At 43.7% G+C, this 21,850-nt stretch overlaps 2 protein-coding genes across 2 annotated transcripts in view; one reads left to right on the forward strand and one right to left on the reverse strand.

The window, feature by feature from the left end:
• NCAPD3 (non-SMC condensin II complex subunit D3) overlaps window positions 1-7,800 on the forward strand; it is a gene marked incomplete at its 5' end in the record, with an annotated part of 29,417 nt that extends 21,617 nt beyond the window's left edge. Inside the window, 8 exons of the mRNA XM_019472599.1 lie at window positions 150-349; window positions 950-1,060; window positions 1,473-1,628; window positions 2,417-2,586; window positions 2,819-2,958; window positions 3,085-3,162; window positions 6,092-6,166; window positions 7,709-7,800. Coding sequence (XP_019328144.1) covers window positions 150-349; window positions 950-1,060; window positions 1,473-1,628; window positions 2,417-2,586; window positions 2,819-2,958; window positions 3,085-3,162; window positions 6,092-6,166; window positions 7,709-7,800 — 1,022 coding nt within the window. The remainder of the gene's footprint in view (window positions 1-149; window positions 350-949; window positions 1,061-1,472; window positions 1,629-2,416; window positions 2,587-2,818; window positions 2,959-3,084; window positions 3,163-6,091; window positions 6,167-7,708) is intronic.
• A 1,323-nt stretch (window positions 7,801-9,123) lies between these two features.
• JAM3 (junctional adhesion molecule 3) lies at window positions 9,124-16,173 on the reverse strand. The gene is made up of 8 exons (XM_009281302.1): window positions 16,065-16,173; window positions 15,065-15,178; window positions 14,038-14,190; window positions 13,599-13,801; window positions 13,144-13,243; window positions 12,667-12,796; window positions 11,388-11,442; window positions 9,124-10,739 (listed from the first exon to the last, which is right to left on the reverse strand). The coding sequence occupies exons 1-8, from the start codon at window positions 16,171-16,173 to the stop codon at window positions 10,704-10,706; spliced, it is 900 nt and encodes a 299-aa protein (XP_009279577.1). The 3' UTR covers window positions 9,124-10,703.
• Window positions 16,174-21,850: the final 5,677 nt, after the last annotated feature.

The following is a 21,850-nucleotide window of genomic DNA, read 5'->3' on the forward strand; positions in this document are numbered from 1 at the left end:
TAAGGGTCTGTCTTTAAAAATCTGGCAAAGAAAGAACTGGTGTCTATATAAAACCATTAGGCTCTCAATGCAGCTGTGTTATCTTCCTGTCTTTACTGGCACTGCTGTTTCCAGTAAAATACTTCTTCTTTCTTCCCTGTGTGTTCCAGCATGCTTTGTGGATAAGGTCCTTCCATTGGACCTGGAAGCCAGTGAGCTGCTCTCGGATACGTTTGCAGTCCTTAGCTGCAAAGAAATCAAGCTATCAACTATGAGGTCAAAACCCGATGAAGACATTCAGCCTGATGAAGATGAAATGGCAATGGCCAACGCTGTCATGCAGGCGGCACAAAAAAAGCTCATCTCACAGGTGAATGGCACTTGATCTGGTGTGGGAAGAGGGCTGGCCACCATACTGGGAGGAATTTTACCTTTCTGTGATGGAGAAACTTGCACAAAAATTATCCAAGTAACATAGCAATGCCAATGACATACCGTGCCTGTAGGCTGTTACTCAGGCTCTGTCTGTAGGCCCACTCTGATCTGAGGGCACCTGTGGAAGCAATGTGTGTTGTAAAAACAAAACGTTAAGGCTAAATTTGTGGAGGATGCTTGTACTTGAGGGGTCAGTTGGAGTGATCAGAAATGCATTTCCTCTGAAGTCAGTGAAGCTATGCTAGGCTCAATTTGTTCCCCAGATCTCTTACTGGTAAAACATTTGAGCGTAACAATGTTTTTTGGTGCACCTTTTGGCAATTTGCCTGCAGTGTGAGAACTGGCTGAATGTGTCTTAAAAGACTCCACTTAAGTTAAAAGCCTATGTACGTGCGTGCGGCATAAGAGCAGGCTTAATTGCGGTAATTCCCTTGCTATAGAGTGATAACTCCTCTCACTTAGGCCATTCATCTAACCAGAGAGTGGCTTCTCCTTTATTGCATCGTGTAACTGTTCATGCCTTGTTCCAACAAAGGTTCAAAAGAAGAACTTCGTAGAAAATATCATCCCAATAATCACATCGCTGAAGTCTTTGATGGAGCAGAGGAGGATCCCAGCTCTTAGGGACCTTATGAACTACCTACGGGTAAGGGGAAGTGTTTTCTTGTTGGGTTTTTTTTTCCTCTCTTGAGTTAATGTGTTAGATGTGCAACCAGCAATGGAACGAACAGCCTTCTTAGAAGGAAATTTAGAAGGCATATGATGTGACACTGCCACTGTGTTAAATAATGTGGGAGGTGGAGGGATTTTAGATAAGGATCTCAGTGTGTTACGTGTGAGCCTCCTCAGTGGAACGTGGGCAGAAAGCTTGAATGCTGGAAAGCTTTTTCATGTTCTGAAGTACAAATTGGAATCGAAACTCTTAGTCTGTTAAAAACACCTCTGCTCTACCAACTGGTATTTCCTTTTGCACTTAAGCAGCTGTGATCTGAATGGAGACATGAATCAGTAGTCAGGAGAGATTTCTGAAAGAGTTTAAACATTCCTTACTGCTCCAGGAAATGATGCAAGATTACCGAAATGAAATCAAAGACTTCTTTGCCGTGGACAAGCAGCTGGCAGCCGAGCTGGAGTACGATATGAAGAAATATGAAGAGCAGCTGGCCAGGGAGGAGGAGTCAGACCAAGAGCAGGTCTCGGCAGCGCAGGCAGAGGTTGTTGGTGCCATTAACTCTGTACACATATTGTCTCCTTTGCTAAAGTTTGTGTGCGCATAACACCCAGGCTCTATGTCTGTGGACCTTGTTACAGCACTTTTAACAGAATGGTTGTGTAATGTTCTCATACCTCTTTGCATTTGCTGACAGAAGCTTTGGTTTCAGAGTCATTTAGTATGCTTAGAACGACCACAAACAACACACGTTAGGCAAAGGGGAGCAGCAAACAATTAATGTAAAAAGAATTAAATTTAAAGGGAAAACCAAGTCTAATTTGCCACTGGCTGTGCTTACATGTTGTATTGCTCTCTGTTCCCAGAGTGCTAAACGTGATTAACAGGTCAAAAAGAAAAGGGTTCATTTTGTCTGACTTCAGGTGTATACAGAGTGGAAACTTACATCTGTCCTAGTCATGCAGATCCTCTTTTAAAGTCAATGTAAAGAAATAAGTATGTGCTTGGGTCAATTGTCCTGAACTATTTGAGATACCTACCTTAAGATCAGATGACTTCTACCCTGGAAGTACCTTTCTCTCTCTGCTGACTTTAAAAGAGCACCTATATATAGACCTCTAAACTAGGACATATGTATCCCATCAAAACTTCCTATTCGCTTCTTGTTAAAATTTTGGCCAATAATTTCTTTCTCCCTAGCACCCCTTTATGTCCATCACACAAAGAGCTGTTCTTAATCACACAGCATGTAGGTCTAAGCATCTTGTATCTAGGGTTTTCTATGCTTGTATCCATTGTTAGACGTGTGATCTTTTCTCCTGTTTTCTGTAGCAACCTCCATCTTTGGAGACAGCTGTACCTTCTGGTGGCTGGAATAATAATGCTCAGTCTCCTGTAAGTGGGAGACAGTCCTTGCCACCTGGATCAAGTCCTTCCTCTGTGCCTTCTGAGTTTAGTACACCTAGTGCTGATGTTCGGAAACAGCCGTTACTCGGTCGCAGGTACGTATATTACCGGTTAGGATATTCTGCAGGGCTATTGCTTTGCTTATCCACTCCTTACTTAGTGGTATGAAAGTCACCAGTGTTGCAGCATAATCTTCTGTGTTACATTTGGTGCTTAAGATCATAAGGGATTGGGAGGGGACAGGTCCTTCTCCTCATTACATGTATCTCATCTGGGCTTGCAGAAGGAAATCACTTCACTATTTCTGTCATGTTTTTTGCCCTGTAGGCCAGCATCCTTGAACACACTTGCCATCCTGAACTCTGCCAGGAAAGCAATGGAAGCCAGAAGCAAGCAACGCAGCAAGAGTGTTGGAAGAAGTTTATCGGCTGTATCACTTCCATCAAGCGCAGTTGGCAGCAAGCAAGGTAGGAAGCTTGCTGCAAACTCATCTGGCATTGGACTAGATCTAGTTGACACAGCCTGATTGTTAGACCCTTGAGGTCTCTAAGTGAATACATTTCTGGTCTTAATTATTTCCTTGTTGTTTCTAGTATCCTTTCAAAGCCTGAATCAGCAGTCTAACGGAGAAAATGTTTCTGTGGTGGGCCGTGCAATCAGCACACCAGAACGTAAGTGTAACCCAGAGAAACCCTTTCCAAATTGGGCTGAGCACTCATTCGCTGAGAGAGGTAGCAATGCATGGCTCCCTTAAAGAGCAGAGAAAATTAGTCATTGGTAGCTATGGATTATGTATTTATCTAAATGGCTGTAGTAAATAAGAACCGTTCTGAAACTGAAGGTCTCAGATGAATAATGTACATAGGAAAGGACAGTCCAATACGGTCTCCATTTACATGTCACAGGGTATTGCAGTACTGAGTCAGTGCTGGAGAACTTTTATTTTGGGCTGCTGAAGTAACAGAGCTACTGCCTTTTCTTCCTTCATCAACTCTGGGGTGCCGAGGAGGCATGTTGTCGTGGTTCCTTAATAGCATACATTGCCCAAAGTGTGCAAGATTCTGTTGCATTGAGACATTTGCTCTCCTTAAGTCTGGAAGCATAGCTTAGCATTTTTAGGCTGAATTACAGAACCCTGCCATGGAGGAAAATACTCAAGGTCTGGTCCTTTTCAGCTCTAAGATAGGGGGTTCCTGTTGTCCAAACAAAGGATCTCAGGTGAACCACAACCTGCTTCTAGAGCAGGCAGTGACTTGTGACAATTGCAAGAGAACACAGAGATCTGCTCAAGTGGGATTAATAACCTGCACAGTCATTTCTGAGTCTGTGTGTGTGTGTTCTACCCTAAGAAAGAATTGAACTGAGCATTGGAGAAGGAATGATTTTGGTTTTTTTACTCTGCTGTGGAAATTAAAGTAAAAATACACAGAGAGGAATCTCTAATACACAAATTGTGAGAGTCTGCTGTGCTTATGTCCACTGCAGCTGAATTGCCACCTCACAAAACCTGACCTTCAAAAGTTAGGTTTTATTGGAATGCTTTCTGACAGCCCCGCAGCATTCTGCAGTGTTGCTTTCTGCAAGCGGAGGAGGCAGTTATAGTAAGACACAAATGGAGCTGAGTTCCAGCAGTAGATTCCCTTCCTTTATGTCAATTCGCTGCTGAACTCCTTTAGGGCATCTCTGTTGTAGTGCGAATTGTGAGTGTGGTGAACACCCTCACGCGCTCTGGAGAGCTCCAGTTAAGCTGGGAGTATAGGTGAGTGTCTGACAGGTCATCTCTCATTAGGCAGTTGTGAATTGTTGTGGGGAGGGGTTGATGTTCCAGAAGCATACGTACCTGACTGCACTCTTTGCCTGTGCAAATACCTGACCTGCACGCACACAGGAGAGCAAACGACATGTAGCCAATAAGGCAGTCAGCTATGCGGCAGTCTGCAAATACCTGACATCGCGAGCAGGCAGGAGCAAACCAGCGGCAGTGATGTGCATCCACTGGAAAATCTGACCCTTCTCTTCTCTGTATGCTCCACTGTTTGGCTAGATTTGTCTGCCTCAGTGTTTTTCTTTGCTGCCTGAGCAACAAGCAGTGATCTTTGTGCAAAAAAACTGGGGGCATGTTTTTAGAGAGCAGAAATCTTTAAGCGCCATATCTCTGTCTGGAAGCTTGCACGGCTGTTTCTCTTAAGCACCATATGGTGAAAAAGGAGGAAGAACGTTAATCTGCAGTGGTACTGGGGCTGAATTCCTACTTTGCTTCGAGGCAGCATGTGTCCTTCAGCGGGGAGACAAACTGTACAGAGCAGTATCATCACTTAAGTTAGCGTGTGTTGAGCCATCTGCATGGTGGTGCTGGGTCTTGCAGGCTGGTAGACAATCAAAATAAAACATTTTTATTTCTCTGGTATATCATTCTAAAACTATTGGAGATGCAGTTCTTTGTAAACCATTTTGTACTTGAGAAGTTAAGAACAGCTGTCTCTTCTCTTTACCTCATTCGACTGTTCTGGCTGTTGCTCTCTCCCCTGCTGTCTTTGGGTCTTCTTCTCAACTCCTGCTCGTTACTTTGAGAATGGCTAAGTGGGTCTGGGCAAGTGTAGATTGCTTCACTGTGGTACATAAACACATGTTGTGAAGACACCACCTTTGACTGCCCTACTTGATGACAGTTCTCCACCATTTCCTTCCTCCCTTCCTGCCTTTCACATAAACTTCTCTAATGAGAAGTTAATACCAAGATAACTTGTTAAGGCACACACTGCACAAAGTCAGGACACTTGCAGGTCAGTCTTGAGAGATGCAGAGGCCAACTAAGGCAGATAGATCAAGTTGGATTTCCACTACAAGCTTCAGTGATTCCCTTCCAGGACAGGGAAGTAGTTAAAGAGCAAACCCAGTTAGTCTGTAGAGAGAAGTCCTTTTAGCAGAGTTTCCAACTCCTGCCCTATAAAGCGCTTTCTACCTTAATTCCTTGTGAAAGATTGTGGGAAACATGATCATAAAACAGAGCGTTGAGTAAAGTAAAATCTGAATATTGTGACATCTCTCCTGAGATAAATGACAGGAAAGAGACAGCTGACAACTATGGCCTATTCAGGCAAGCTAAATTCTACCTAGCTTCCTTGTCAAGTGATTCCTCTTTTCTGGCTGCTGGCAGCTCCTTACGGAAGGGCTGTTCAGGTCCTTTGTCAGTCTTCAGGGGCCGCGTATTCTGCCTTGACTAGGCAAAGCAACTGGTCTGAATCTAATGTGGTGTGAAAGATGGCAAAGCTTGAATGGAAGGTGTGGCTCTCCCACCTAGGTAGGACAAGGAGGTGCATGACTGAGGTCCCATATTTAAATTAATGTCCTCCACGTACAAGGAAGGCTGTAAGTCTGGAGTATGAAGCTGATGTGCACAGATGGCCCATCAGATTCAGCACATAGTTTTGAGGCAGGACGGGAGACACTGAGATCTGCTGGGCTAGAAAAGAGAGATGTATATGTGCTTGCAATTAACTGGATATACTTAACTCTGTGACACTTAAGTGTTCTACTACAGCATGCCTTGTCCTCTGGCTATGTCACAAGCTGACTGCTAATATGTGCTTTTTCTTTCAGAGACCATTAATGACTTGACTTTTGGTGCTGGGGTCAGTTATATCAGCTTGACGCACACACCCGGTTCAGCTCCAGGCAAGTTATCTTTGTGATTCTAACTTGAGGGGGGGAGAAAAACCCAAATGATCAAATCTGTGGCATTTTTTAAAATATGAAAATATATGCATTATTTGCAGAGAAGAAAGAGGCTGAGGACGAGCCAAGAGATATTATCTGTTTGACATCACCAGAGAAACCGTAAGTTCAACACAGGTCTGAAACAGCAATCACAGTGAGAAAGACTGGTAAAGTGTTTTAAAATAAATGGTCGTTCTGCTTCCTTCTTCTAGCCCATCCCTGCCACGGGAGTGGAAAGTGGAGTCCCCAGCAAGGAAAAAAAGCAGCCAACGTGTCCCTCTGAGACGGTCCCAGCGGAGAACTCCACTGAAACCAGACAATTGATCCTTTCATTGAACTTTTGTACAGAATCATCATGTTGCCTGAAATCTGTCCTTTTCCTCTGTAATTACAAATCGTTGTGGGCACACGTCCTTCCTTATCTATTCTTATTTGGTTTTTACATGAAACTGTCTAGAATATGGGCATACAAAGCCTGCATTAACGCATGTATGTATTATAAGCTGCTGCTGTTGACAAAGCTCACTGGAGTGCTAGAAAACTGCAGTATAAAGGGAGGCTTGCTCTTCACTCACAGGATGTATAATTTGTCCATTTGGAAAAGTAAAAGCATAATATTGCCACAAGCTTAGCAATAAATGCATTTATCACAGCTTGCAGGGAAGTGAGTGGCTCGGCTTATTCACTCGATCCCTCATTGTCCCTCTTGGTAATATACTAGAGTTGCTTTAATTTTAACAAAGGTAAAACAGCTTGTCACTGCCACACCCCTAAATCTGGTAATTGCACGCTACATCACCTCTTATTTATTGTGCAAACTCCTGCCTGTATGAACAGCCTTAATGTTCTTTTATATGGAATATTTCCATTCTTGAACGATGTTATTTCCAACTATTAAAATTTTATGAAAATAAATGGTTACAGAATTAATTCCACCCACAACTTCTCTCCTCTTCTTGATCTGACAGAGAAATTATTTTTTTCTATAGATTTCTACAGCCTCAAAGTCGCTCCTACTACGTCGCTGGTATCTTAGGCATTCAGTTCAATTAATGTTGGACCCAGCAGCTTTTAAATATAGACTCTTATCTGACTGCAAGCAGGATATGAATAACTCACTAAAATCAAGGTTGGTAAGTCTTATGCATAGCTTTGTGCTCTGCACAGATAACTTGTTTCTAGTAAATGCGCTGTGTAAATGCTGGAATCTGACCATTCCCGAGTCTCTCTGATGCCATGTTAACCTAACTGAAGTTTTTCCGTTGTTGACTTCTATGACAAAGCTCTTGCTCTAGATTTCATTGGAACTTGAAAATGGAATCTGTTTTACTCATGATGGTTTGTCTTATTCAGGCATGAACAACAGAAATGGAGTAGGCTTTTCTATACAAGTGGAAACAAAGAGGCTGAGCGTGCTTTTGCCACAGCCCTTCCAGAGGCACTTACCTCCTGCACTGGAATCCTATAATCTGCCCTCACTTTCCCTGTTCTGTTTTGAAGATCAGAGAAACCTTCAAGTGAGGTTAAACTTTATTCTCAAAATCAAAGTCAAAACCTGGGAGCAGGGGACGTATGGAATGGCTTTGGCTTAAGCAATGGTCAATTATGGCCGCATCCATTTGTTTTGTACCTTCTCTCCTGCCTTAAAATATTATTTAACCGCTCTGAATGGTAAACTGGAATAGTTTATTTCCTAATTTGTGCTTTTCTAGTTTTTGTTCTGTCCTCGAGCAGCATTGAGATGAGCCCTGCGAGCATGAATCTGTCTTCTCTAGAGAAGAACCAGGGATAGACAAATGTCCAAGAACAAACTGATAAACAGCAACATACCTTGGACTTTCTGTAACCTTCAGTCCAATACAAGTAAATGAGTGCTCTGACAGAAGAGACTTTCCCTTATTTCACTGAATTGAAGACAGAAGCTTCCAGTAATATGGCTGTTTAAAAACAAAACCAAAACCAAACAAAAAACCCTACAAGAATGCTTTATAGCTTGGTATTTATGTAAAACATTCTTGGCAAAGTTAAACATAATACATTAGTACAAACCTGAATATTATTCACAATGATACAATGAATTCCATCAATCAGATCTCATGAGCTGTATCAGGGGGATCATCTCCCCTTCTCTCGTTAGAGATGCCACTGTCACATTTTAGAACTGAAAAATAAGTCTTGATTCTTAGCTTGCTGGCTTTTCACATGAAGGCTGCCTTTGGCTCATGGTAAGACTGTAGATTGTGCTCCCATAGTGCCCAGAGCTACCCTGATTCAAACCTTTTCTTTCCCTTATTATAGGTATCCTAAAAGCAGCATAGAAAAGGAGTAGTGGATATACAGAAGGTGCAAAGGAATGTTATGCTCACTACTGTCAGATTAGAGGCAGCATGCAGCCAGTGAACAGTACTGTGTGGCTTGGTTGAAGAGCATGTCTTAAGAAGGTAACCATAACATAGTCGCAAGATAGCAGTGGTAATGTCCGAGTTACACAGAGAACGTATGGTTATTGCTGCCCCATCCTTATTTTTACTTTCATTAGCAAAAGGAGAGGTGGTAACACTTTGTTTAGGCAAAACAAATGCAGCAATGGCATGTCCAGCGAGGCCCCTAGGAAACAAAGCAGATTAATGTAGAACACTAAAAAATAACACTGACAGTCCAAATCGTCAAGTATCCAAAATACTGTATACAGGAAAAGTTAAGACAACTCAATTCATATTGGAAATACAAGAACACTAATTATGCTACATTAAAAAAAATTCTTAAACCACAGCACAGTTCTAGTGTTGCATCCACGTCTTGCAGTCCTATATTACCCAATGCTGTTCAACACTATCAACATACATGTTTCTGGGAAACACGCCTTTCCAATTATTCTCTCTAAAGGCAAGAAAACTAGATTTCTTTTTTTTTCTTTTACCTTCTAGAGAAAAGTTGCAACTGACACTACAAAAGTGCTTTTGTATCGAGCTTTTGCTTTCCCAACTCCAGAAACAGTTGCCTTGGCTATGCAGTTTAAATCTGTAAAGTTGCCATAGCTGTCACACTGTGTTAGTGCTTTAGGGAACTTGCAGAGGGGTAGCAGACATTGAAGTCACTCTGTCACCTTGTTGGAACTGAATCCAAAAGCCATTCCTGGATATTTCTTGCAACAACAAAAACAAAGTGTTGGTCGCTGGCAAGAAAAGTAAGTTTTATATATAAAAAAGTTGATAGCTCCTGCCATAAATTTACAAAAACTATCCCTGAGTGACTCTGTTCTGTGTCTGGTAAGACCTCTTGTGACAAGGAAATTGCTGAAGCTAGCTTAAGAGGAAAGAGATGCTGTTCCACCAGCAGTTTTTTATTACACTTTGAAATAATACTGATATGCTCTGACAGTGCCGTACTATAGCAATACTTGAGCTCCTCTCTGTAGCTTAAAAAGTAAAAAAATAGCTACGTTAAACACTGCTGGCATCGTGTATTTACACTTTAAATAGAAAAGTTACCTTTTCTGAAGTAATCAAAATAGATCTTTGCAAAAAATTTAGAATGTGGGATTTTACAAAATAAATGGAGAAGGTAAAAAAGCTTGAAGACATCTCAGTACCTCTTATGGGAATCTTAGCCCCTGAAATTATTTGGCTTTAATTTTCCTGAAAGGGATGTCTTAGCACTAGGTTCTCTGCCTCCACTCTAAGCCTCTTTAAAACACCACAAGACGCAAGAGGCAAGCCTGCTTTGTGCAGATTAGAATGAGGGGTTACCTGCGTGCAATGGGTTCTCTACAAAGCAGTGAACGGAAGCAATCCTTCTGGCCTGATGCTGCCCGTGTTTCATGTTAAATGGAGTAACGAGAATTCAGTAAGTTTACAAAAGGGCTGAGAACATTAGTTGCATTTACTGCATCGGTATCTGTCACTGTAGGCTATTCAGATATCCCGTTCTGCACCTGAGCAGTCAGAGTCAAAAGCGCAAGACAATCACAAATGTGTAAAAGTCACCAGCCAGGCCTGGGCAACAAGCTGCTGAGAGGAAGACTCCCCCTTGCATGGATAAATCTTATTCTTTGAAGTCCGTCTATTGCCGTATCAGCACCTTTTTTGTCTACTAGTAATTTGTACTAGTAATGTCTACTACACGTTTACCTAACGCTGTTCCCCTGGTTGGTTTGCACATTGTGGCTGTGTCCCTGCAGCACAAACAGAAGGCAATTCCACAAACTTCCACAGCCCGGTCTCTTGGGAAGTATTAAAACGCTTCCTTAGTCCAAGGACAGGTTTAGGTGATCCTGTTGGTATCTCCGGAGGCAGGGGAGATGCAAGTTGGGCAGTGAGGAGTTACTTTAAACTTTGGCAAAGAAAAAAAAGATATACAGATAGCTAGCTATCAAGTTCTTGTGTGTTCCAAACTCTTCCAAGCGCACTTAATTCATCTTTTGCTCTCGCTTTGAGTTCCTGGAGGAGGTATTTTCACACTTGCTTTTGCTGGTTTGCAATATTCTTTTGGTGTCTTATATGACAAATGAAGACTTGTGTCTGAAGTCACCCTGCAACAAAACAGTTCCGGATGTAGGAAGGATCTAGTGGCTTTTCCAGGCACCTCTTTGTTCCTGCTGCCCCCGACTGCAACATGCCCATGAAAGGTACATCCAATCTGCGTAACTTCTAGCATTCGGTCTAGGTAGCACCCCCTTCCAGCTGGTAAGGAGAGGGAGACACCAGTCATACCGGCCAGGTGCTCCTTCTCCTATTGTCCTCCTTGCATGCCAAGGCATGGCAGGGGACCTTCTCATTCCCTCTTCAGTATCTCTGCTAACAGGGAGAGGCTTTCTCTGATCTTAAGCTTAGTGATCTAGTCAAATCCCAAAATGCACATTTTCTTGTAAAAGCATCATGGCCTGCCCACTTAATCCAATGAAACTCATCCTCAGGGGGTCAAGCCGTAAGATGACTGAGACAGAGCAGAGCTGCATTTGATAGCTCTTGGCATCAGTCACTTAAGGCAACTTAAACTGTTCGTCATTTCTAAGGAAATGACTCAGCCTTCACCCTTCTGTTTTCTCTCTGTTCTACATCCTCGCTTCTGAGTGGTGCCCGCTCTAAGAAAGTCTGTAGGCCCTAAAAAAGCTAGTAGTCCTCTGCCCACCCTCCTCCTCTCCCAAACAGAGAGATGTTAAATGCAAATCATTTGTTACCTCATCATCTGTCCGGATATAGTTAACGCCATCAGGTTTTGCTGGAGTCTTGTAGCTGAAATAAAGGAAAAGATCTCATTTCTGGGACAAGGAGACTGCAGGATTTTGGAGGGGAGGTGCTGAGAAAGATGAAAATGAGGAAGAGCAGCCGAATGAAAAGAAAGCAGAGAGAAACCCAGCTCATTGCTCAAATGATAGATCTGTGCTTATTCCATCATTCATCATGACTGGGATTTTTTCTTAATTCCCCTTCAGCACAGGGTAAAAAGATTGCTGTATATTTCCACAAGACTAACTCTGCAAAGAGATTAACCGATTCTTTTCTGGGCTCTTCTGCTCTGGTCCCTGTGCGCTATCTTTCTGTGTGCCTCCTGCATTGTTTCCTGTGGCAATTATAAAGTTCATTTTAAACCTTCACTGCCAGATGCCTTCAGCATTTTCCTTAGTTATAAGGAAGCGCTACTTGTTTGCGATCCCATAGGAATTCATAATTTATATACGACTGTCAAGTCCAGTGTATGCCAACCCTCAGCTGCATTTAAATAGGGTATTTGGAGCTTTTTCTGAAAAACCAAACCTAACCAAAAAAGACAGGACTTCTGCTGAAAAGCAACATTTAACAGAACAAATCTTATCTGGTGAGAATCCTGGTTTTACATATATTATCTCTTCTACAGATTCTGTAAGGTATCAAGGCTTGTTTCTGATGCTAATGCTGTTGTTTTTAACATTTTAATGTGCATTCTAAAATGGTTGTTTTTAATCCCAAATTTAGGTTCTCACAACTAGTGAGATTTCCTGCAGAGAGCCTACTCTTCTGCATACATTTTCTATGCATGTCCTGATGCTTTAAACTAATTGTGCAGTGAGCTCTGTTCATTAAATTGTAGACCTCATTATGCCAACAGCACATAACCTATCGGACAAACACCTGTAGGCATTTAATTGTGCTGGTCTCCCCTTCCTGTGCAAAGCGTGAGGATATTAGAGCACGGCTTTCGCTCCTCTGTCTGGTTTTGGTAGGAAGCACAAGAGGAGCCATACCAAAATTCTCCCTTAGGCAAATAAACCTTCAGCATGGTGCAGGGTTTACAGTGGGGAATTGGATACTTCAAGAATTGGGTTGGCCTGTAGTCTTTGGTACAGAACTAGGAAGAAATATGTCCAAGACAGGCACTGAAATACATTTTAGCCACCAGTTTCTGACGCCCTTCAGACTCCTTCATGCTAGGGTGTGGGCGCAGGAACTTGTATAAGAACACTTTGAATACCAGCTTACCTTTCCCCACTCTCTTTGCTATTTGCAAAGTAACCCCTTCTGTAGGCGCAGCAGATGCCAAGAGTGATGAGCACCAAAACTGCTAGGACCACCAGGACTCCACCAATTATCCCACCAATATTGAGGTCATCTGGCAAAGAGAGAAGCCATCATCCAGTATTTCTTTAAGGCGGTAGCAATATTCTAGCTTTACATACACTAAAATGACATCTCTTGAATATTTTAAGCAAACCCCAATAATTCATAGGGAACTAGCGAGTCCCTGACTCCAAGACTAAAACTGTTCATGAATCTGAACAGTGTTCTAATGTTTCCCTGAATTTTTAGATTTTTTTTTTTCTTCCTGTGTTTGGGGCTATGAGAAAGCAGGAAAGACTTAATACTCTAGGATGTCCCCCTTCTTTCCCTATGGTGATGGCAATTTATTTATGGTGATATATTAATCAGCATTGATGAAAAGTATGTAGAGCCACTCACAGACTTCCATCTCCTGCTCCTCACACTTGGCAAAGCCAGCATCGTTTGTTGCTATGCAGGAGTAACGGCCTGTGTCTCCTTTGTGCACGGCATGGAAAACCTGGTGAGGAGAAAGGGGGTTAGCAGGACGTGAGAGACAGAAGGCACTGTGAAGGTATAAGCATGTATAAGCAACTCTCCATTGCCCAGGCTTCACGGTGGGCTGTGAGACATCTTCCTTCCCTCTTTCTAAAAAGGTGTGTGGTATTGGCAGTGATCAAAACCAATCAGCTAGGGTAATACCTTCTTCTGTCATTAATCTTCCCTTTCCCAAGTCATCCAGATCCTAGAACACCTAACCTTCTTCAAATTATACCTTCTTTGAAAGCCATGCAATGACTTTTTTCTTTTACAAGTGACCTTAAAAATAACCTGTCCAGCGAAACAAGTCTTGATTATGTCTGTAAGGGCATTACCAGAGTGCCTGTGGTGGGGTTCAAGGTGTAGGAGGAATTCTGGAATTTGGCATTTGATTTCGTGTCTGGTGATAAAGGTTCACTGTTGCGGTACCAGCTGTAAGTGGACTTTGGGTAACCTTCATTCTCGTGGCAGTGAAGAGAGGCTGTCTTGCCAACAGGTACAGCTTTAGGCACAGTGCATCTAGGAGTCATAGGTTTCACTGTGGGAAAGACACAAACCATGTGAATGGCACTGCTGAGTAGAACTAAATAATTTCTGATATACTTTCTAAGATGGCTGTGCTACAAAGGCATCAAAACTTTCCACTATTTCCAGCTGGTTTTAAATGACAAATTCCAGAGTCTGTTGAGTGCCACTGTTTCAACTCTGGAGAGACTCACGGCCTCTTCTGTTAGCTAGCAGTGCTTGCAGAGGTATCTGGGTTTAAAGTAATACCTTGGACTGTAAGCTGGATATTAATCTCATCTATGGTTTTAGTATCAGAAGGTGCTGCCACTTCGCAGCGGTATGTGGCAGTGTCCATCCGGGTGGTGTTTTTAATCACCAGCGATGTCTGGCTCAGAATTTCTGCACGAGTCGCAAAGTCTCCTGATACAGAGGAAAAAGAGAGAAAAATTTCAGGGTAGTCACACAGACTAACTTTAGGCATCTGAATTAAGTGGTTGATCTTGGACTCTTTCTGGAGTCAAGAGAACCACCTGAAAGGAACTCGATGCTCTAAAGTTAGGAGCACACCCCTCACCAGTGACCACAAAGGAAACCAGTGCTGCTAACCATATAAGAGGATGAACTGGAAAGCACCACCCCAGAGCTCAAAAACTGTGCCAAAATTGGACTTCCAAGACAGCGTCAGGTCTTGTCTCCTTTGGAAGATTCATTTGAATGTGGCTGTTGGTCCCATCTAAAGTGTTGGAGTAATTCCAGATGGAGTCAAGCCCTACTGGCAGTCCTGTGTTTGAGTTTCACTGTCAAGCCAAAGAGTCTGGCTTCTAATGACGTGCTCCCAGGATGCTGCAAAGCACTGTGCTACCTCAGCAGTAAGCACTGACAGTGCCAGACAGAGATCCCTTCTGAAGTGCGGGTGGAGCCCTCCAGTTCCATATGGAAAGACAGGAGGGGTCAGTGTCTGGTCCCGAGAGCTCAGACACCCAGTGACCTCCAGCAAGGACCGACAGGTGCTGGAGAAGGGACGCTGTAGCATTTGCTTTCTTACCCAAGAAGTATCTCCTACATAGGATCTCACTCCAGCTCTTTGTGGCTCCCTACTGTGAACTGTCAATAATGAGGGCAGAGAGCAAAGAACATCCTGCTCTCTCTCCATCTTGCACTTCGACTGCTGAACACTAGCTCCAGAAGAAAGCAGCAAGACAGCCAGAGGTCCTGCCTTTAAAAGACTTGTTTGTTCTCAGTTGTATTGTTTCTGAGGCTGTTTTGGAAGTCTAAGAACAATGAATCTTCATACCCTGCATTTTATTGTCAAAAAATACGTAAGAGGTTTCGCCATCTCGGATCTTCTTCCACTCGATTCTGGGATGTGGTGTTACGGTGGATTTAATGATGCAGGACAGCTCAACGCCTAGCAGGAGAAATAAAGGAAATACAGATTAATAGGAAGCAGCTGTATTTTTGCTCTGCTTTAAGCAGTTTTGCACAGTGTTTTATTAGGAGATGCTGCCCACAAAGCAACGCCTTCTCTTTCATCTGCCTCACAAACAGAAACACTGCTGGGTTCCAGGAGCTATTGGGGAAGGTGGATTTTGGCCAGCAAAAATAATAGCCGAACAGATACCAACTATGGAGAGAAATGAACACACTGTTCTCTACAGGCTCTAACTTACAGCAAACAAGACCTTAGGACAGGGTGAGTCCACAGCACTGTCTTGCTGCTAATCAGAGCCTACAATGTGAGTCAGGGATGCAGAATCTCCCTGGGTGGTGTCTGGTAATGTACTGAGGACCATGATGCCTGGGGATAAATTCAGCAAACCCGCTCCCCTTTGAAGTAGGCATTGTCATCTCCATCTCCTCTGCAGAAGAAGGCATCACAGCAGGGTTGAGAGGTGGCTTACCCAGTATCGCGTTGCACGTCTGTAGTAGGGCCAAGATAAAATATAAATTTCCCGACCTCCTTTTCAGTATATTAATTGCAAGGCGACCGCCTTTCCTCTTTTTGGGATCCAGTTCAAAAAAGCACTTAGGCAGACACTTTGTAATGCCAATGGCTTGCAAGGGACTTCAATAAACCATTTCAATCAAGTGCTTTGCTGAACAGGGAGAGATACAGATGTATTCTTAAGCACTTTTCTGAATCTCAGGCTCTCGGTTGTCCTGCCTCCCCCAGGAAACCAGATACCATGAGCAGGAAGCAAATTTTTCTCAATTGTTTGGACTGATGCAAGTCCCCAGGCAGAGGGCAGTGCAGCCATCGCGTCAGGCAGCCAGCGGGCCCCCGCAGCACTCACTCTGGAATTCCTGCACCACGGGCTTGGTGTTGCTGGACGTCAGTTCCACAGCCAAGAGTCTGTAGCCTGGAAAAACAAACAGAAGGTAATAAGAAATAGCACAGCTCATAAGTCACCCAGCTACAAACACACTGCCTGCTGAGAAATCTTCTCAGCCAGCTACAAGGACTAACTTCCCTAGATAAAACCTATTCCTGGCTACTAATGCCGGTCCAGCAGGCCTAAGTTTATTTAGGAGTTGTGGTGTAAATACAGGAAAATATAATTGTTAGAAGTAGCAATTAAAGAGGATTAACATAATGGCACAAAACCAGTGCCAGCACAAGCCATTTCCTTGTGCCTTATGCTTATTTAGATGGTAAAGGAACTCTTACTCTGACAATGCAAGAGTGAATGTATTATTTTGCAAATTAATTTGATGATCAGGAAAAGACAGGAAGCAGACCAACCTCAAGAGTTCCGGTCAGCTCGTAGAAGATGAAATGTGCCAGGCCTCTAACATACGCTGATTAAAGATGTAATCGGCGTATGTTAGAGGCCTGGCACATTTCATACATCTTTAAGTATTTTTAAGACTCAGCGTGGTAATGTAAAATGCAAGGTAGGAAATCATGAAAGGACTGCAATTCAGGAGAAAACAGAGGAGTTCAGCTCTTTGGGTAGAGTCCCAGCCAGACTGACACTGGGACAAAAGCTCAGTCACGCAATGCTGCAAGGCACCCTTATACCACAAGCTATTGCCCTTTACTGTACTTCTTGCGCTGAGCACCAAAATGCTTCCAATTAACACAGTAATTTTCCATCTTTCGTGTATTATTTTCTTTTGAAAAATCTGCCTTCTGCGTCTTTTCTGCTGTGCATTTCACCGGAGCAGGTACCAACAATCACGCGCTACTGGATAGCCACGCTCACAAACAGCTCTCCTGAGGGAGAAGGAAACAAGCAGGCAGTTTCCCGCACGGCGCAGTAGGAAGAAAGCGAATCAGACAGCAGAGGCAAGCCATGCCTTCATCACAGAGGGTATTTTGTAACCAGGTGTTCTGGTTGTTGCAAAGCCCATCACCTCTCAGTCAGACTATGATATTCTGCAAAACACAGGCTGCTCCAAAGCCCTGTCTTACAGGAGGAGGATACGTACTATAGTCGGTGCCAGATAACCAGCTACAGGGGGATGCCATGGCCTCATACGCAACTTTGCTGTTACAAATCCAATCAGAAGTTTATTGAAATCTAGGGGAGGATGCCCACCGACTTCACTGGACTTTCGATCAAACAGCAAGTTAAAGATGATGGAAACCAGTGCCTCAGTGACATGAGAATGACATGAGTGACATTACTCGGAGTAAAAAAAAGTCGTAACAAACCTGAATAGAAAGCAGAAAAGGCAGCTGAAGGGAGATATGGAGAAAGAAACGCTCTTCAGCATCATGACAGACAGTTGGAAATTCCTGTGTGCTGCCCTTCAGGGTGGAAAGCTTTTGGACAGAGAGAATCTGACAATGCAGGGGCAAAATTCCTCTGGTGGAGTGAATCAGACAGCATAACAGAGCCAGGGCAGCAGTCTGAGAAATACCCAAGAGCTGCGAAGGCCCTCCCACTGAAAGCTCAAGGGCCTTGAACACCTAAAATCCTTTCAGCATTTTTGAAATGTTCCCTGCCGATTCTTATCCCTCGTTGTTCCTTAAATGCTGATGCCTTCCTCGGTGCCTTGGCTCTCGGTGCTTATACCCCAAAGACCACTGGGGAGAGCTGGAGTTCAGCAAGGCTGAGAAGCTGCCTTTGTGTACAAAACAATTGTTACTCACATAAAAGCCACTGGCTCATGCAAACTAATAGTTGGCCCAGCCAAAACTGCTCTTAGCAGGACCTTTCCACGCCTCCCCCTTCTGCACTTGAGACATTCATGCAGCATTTGGGAGAAATCCAATATTGAACGACGATGACAATGCTCTGGACTATAACGTAGCTATTTGGGAGAAGTCTTGTGTATCAGAGCTGAAATAACAGGGCAGTGCAGTGAGCGCTTTCCTTTCAGTCTGCTTATGCTTTACTTCGGAGAGCCAGGAGAACGCCATTTTCAGCGCTGGTTCCCAGCAGGTCAAAGCAGGTGCTCTGGTCTTGGTTTGTTTCAGTCAGGAGGTGGTCTAAGCAACCACGAGTAATTTCTTCAACTCTGCTGTGAAGCAGAGTCCATTTTCATCAGGCCTGGTGCTTCCAGACCTACCCCTTGAAAAAAGGTAATTACGCCACAAGACGCTGACACGTTCCTTTCCCTCTGTTCATCCTTTGATCCTCTCAGGTGTTCTGTCTGGGGTTGTGATCCTTGCTTTGCTCCCTTGTGAGCATAAACAGATTTCACTGATCCCAGCAAAACCCCACAGCATTAGAAGTAGCTAGTCACCAGAAGACAAAAAACAATCTTGGGAAAATCCTTTTGAAATCTTTGGACACGTTTTCAACAATAGTGTAGGGCACTTCATACAAACAAGGCATTTGATTGCTTCTGCTGTGAGATTCCTGCTTCTGGAACCAAGAGAGCTTTTCTTGAAGGCCCAGGCCTGAGCACTCAGCTTAACTGTGGAGATCCTGGTTGGCTTCCTGCCTGGGACAGGTGGCTCTGATAATGCGTTTGGCTCAGTTTTCAAAAGGGGGGAAGTTGTAGGTTCTGCCTTCTTCAGAGACAGCACCCTCCTTCATTGGGGAACTGCCTTACAAAGACACTTTTACAAATGATAGCTTTCTTCTAAGACCTGAAGCAGCAGATGACTATAGAGAGTTGCACTGCACCTGCAGAGCCGCAGAAGGCAGCTTGCACAGCATCTATCTGGTCTGTATTATCCTATAAATCTTCCTTTTGGAAAAGCTAGAGAAAGATGGGGAGGGAAAGGGTTCCTCGTTCCTTAAAGGAAACTTGATGTACCAGTTTGTTTTTTGTTATACGTTCTTGCTGACACAAGATCTTTTTCAGAAAAATTGTCCCCCATCAAGTAGATAGCATGGTAAGAGTCCTACTGAAGTACATCTACTGTAACTACTAAGTTCAGCTGAAGGTGGAGATAGTAATACCACGATGCTGTGTTACTCTGAAGGAGTTATGACTCTACAAGCATTCACTCCAAGACAGTGGGACTCCATCAAACTCCAGCCCCATCTCATTTCTTGGAAATTGTTCACAGCGGGCTTTTTCCCACCCACTAAACACAAGAGATTTAGGTCTATCCCTCAGGCACAAAGCAGGATGACAGCAGATTTTAGAAAGGAGCTAAGTCCTTAGAGACTGTCTGAGAGGTTCTGACATTATTACATGTATTGACTGTGGGCAGAGATCAATGTGGCTGCTTAAATCACTGCTAAGACAGATTTATTCTGTGTGTGGCAGAAGAATACTGCAAGTAGCATGTTCTAAATTACAAGAAGGCTACAGCTATGCAGGGAGCGAAACAAAACAAAAACCCCAAGGGACCAGGCAGATTGCAAAGCAGGAGCAGGTCACCTTTACAGCTCTTCTTAGCGTTACTTTGAGGTATCCCTTGTTCACCAGTCTCCATGGGGCTGGAGGAATCTGCACCAAGCCAGTGCTGCCCAGCTGTCAGCACTCTCCTGTTGAAGGAGCCTGGGCATCTGTGCTATGTCACGTTTCCCTGCTGTCGGCAAGTGTTGTCTCTTTGGTGACCACACTTAGAGGTTGCTTTGTTTTGCGTGTTAAATCATCATTAGTGGCGACTGCCACCTTTCAAAAAGAGTATTCCAAAGATGTTCCTTTAGGCCTCTTTCAGCCCAGTGCAAATAAGCAGCAAAGGTTTTGTGTTATGTAAATCTCACTTCAAAGGCCTCAGCATCCAGGATTTGGAGAACAGCCGGGCATAGACATGCATTCCTTTCCAGAGCAGCATGCATGCCACAACAGACGCACCTACCAGATCTGTATGTGCTACATCTCCGAATACCTACCAGATCTGTATGTGCTACAGACTCAGCCAGACATATGGTTGAATCCCAAATGCCATCAGTTCTCCAAAATAGAATCCAGGACAAGGCAGTGAAGTCTACAGCATATTCTTATGGCACTTCTTTCAGCTAAAGAGATCCAGCCCATGCTTGTTACTGTGACTCATGTTACCTGAATCATTTTAAAATGCTACACTGAAACTGCAGTTTCAGAAAAAAACTAGCAGCTTTATAGACTACTGTGTTAAATCTCCTCTCTCCGTACCGGGTTTAAAGTAAAGCCTGACCTTCCATCTCCTTCCGTCCTAATCTCTTCTCTGTTTAAAAACTCTAGGCAGAAATTTGAAGAGGAGGTAAAGTATTCCTAAAGTATTATAGGCAAGGTAAAAAGGGTGACCAGGAAACAGTTGCTGCCAACAGTCTATGCTGCAGTATTGTTCAATGCTTCTTTGCCGATATTGCAGTTGTCTGATACAGTAATTTTAGTTAATGCACTGTCAGGCACAAGCAGTACAAAACCATGCAGCTGTGTTTAAACACCTGCCCACTAAAGCAACAAAAATATGCCTTGCTTGAGGTGTCCATCGTCACTAAGCCGTTGCCTGATTTGCAATTCAAAATGCACCTAAGCCATGTGGGAATGCTGCTATGAACCACGTGCCTTGTTAAGCATCTTCGCTTTCTGGATGGTTACTCTGTGTAGCAGGAGTGCTACTGAGTGAGAGTGGGTGATGTATTGTTAGGTGTTAGAAACATGTTAGCCGAACCCTCTGTATGTCAGCACGTTTTTGACTGCCGGTTTGGAGATGCCTCCTAGAGCATCCATCCTCAATACTGTGAGCTGCAGTGAAAGAAACGGTGACAAGGACGATAGAGCAGAGATGATCAGAGCAGCAGGCAGGAGACAAGCATTGTTGTTAAGGGCAGCCCAGCTGACCCCAGGACTGTCCCTGCCTTAGAAGTGTTGTGTGTATGCGGTAGGGAGGAAGCTAACTGTTAAATGTGTGAGAAACCTCCAGAGGAAGAGCAGAGGAAGCCACACAGTGCTGGACTGGATAAGACAAGGAAGAGGGAGGCCACGTTTCTGCCCTCAGCTTATTTTGAGGAAATCACCATAAGCCCTAACTTTCAGAAACAACCAACCATCTGCACCTCAAAATATCCATCCTTTTGTCTCTCAGTGCTTCAGGCTCTTTATCCTTCCTCCTCTCCATCCCCAGTGCATCTCACTGCGATTCCACAATGCAACTTGTGCCAGCATAGACAAGGTGGTGTAGGATAGGCAACACGGCATGGCATAGGAATGAGATACCAAAAAAAGCCTAACCCACTCTGGCTCTGGTAAGGTTTTGGGGCTTTTTGTCCGACTGTCCCTTGGCTGGGGTTTTGGGAATAGCTTAAGGGACTTAAATGCACTTGTGATATATAAAGACTGGATTTATAAAGGGTGCATAAATGTGTGGGCAGGGAATGAATGGCATACCTCATTCTTATCGAATTTCAGTGGGAATTAGGCATCCTATTGATCCTCACTTACATTTTTAGGTGTCTCACTACCTTTCTAAGTGACAGTTCATATAGGTCTGTTTGAAAAACCCAGCCTATGCCATTAGATGCAGTCAGTAGGATTTTGCTTTGTAGTAGTCAGTCTTAACTTTCAACCCTTGCCTCCAGTCCAAGGAGCTGGCTGTATGTTTGCTCCAGCATCCAAGTTGCAGGTTAAAAGCCCCTTCAAGCTGATAAAAGGGAGCAGGCAGGTGGACCGTGCTGGTCAAGTGGCCAGAGCGAGCTGCGTGCCTTTCTTTTATTCCAGTTTTCCACGGCACCTCCCCGAGATC

Source organism: Aptenodytes forsteri, unplaced genomic scaffold (genome assembly GCF_000699145.1).
Source record: "Aptenodytes forsteri isolate BGI_AS27 unplaced genomic scaffold, ASM69914v1 Scaffold324, whole genome shotgun sequence".
Lineage (NCBI taxonomy): Eukaryota > Metazoa > Chordata > Aves > Sphenisciformes > Spheniscidae > Aptenodytes > Aptenodytes forsteri.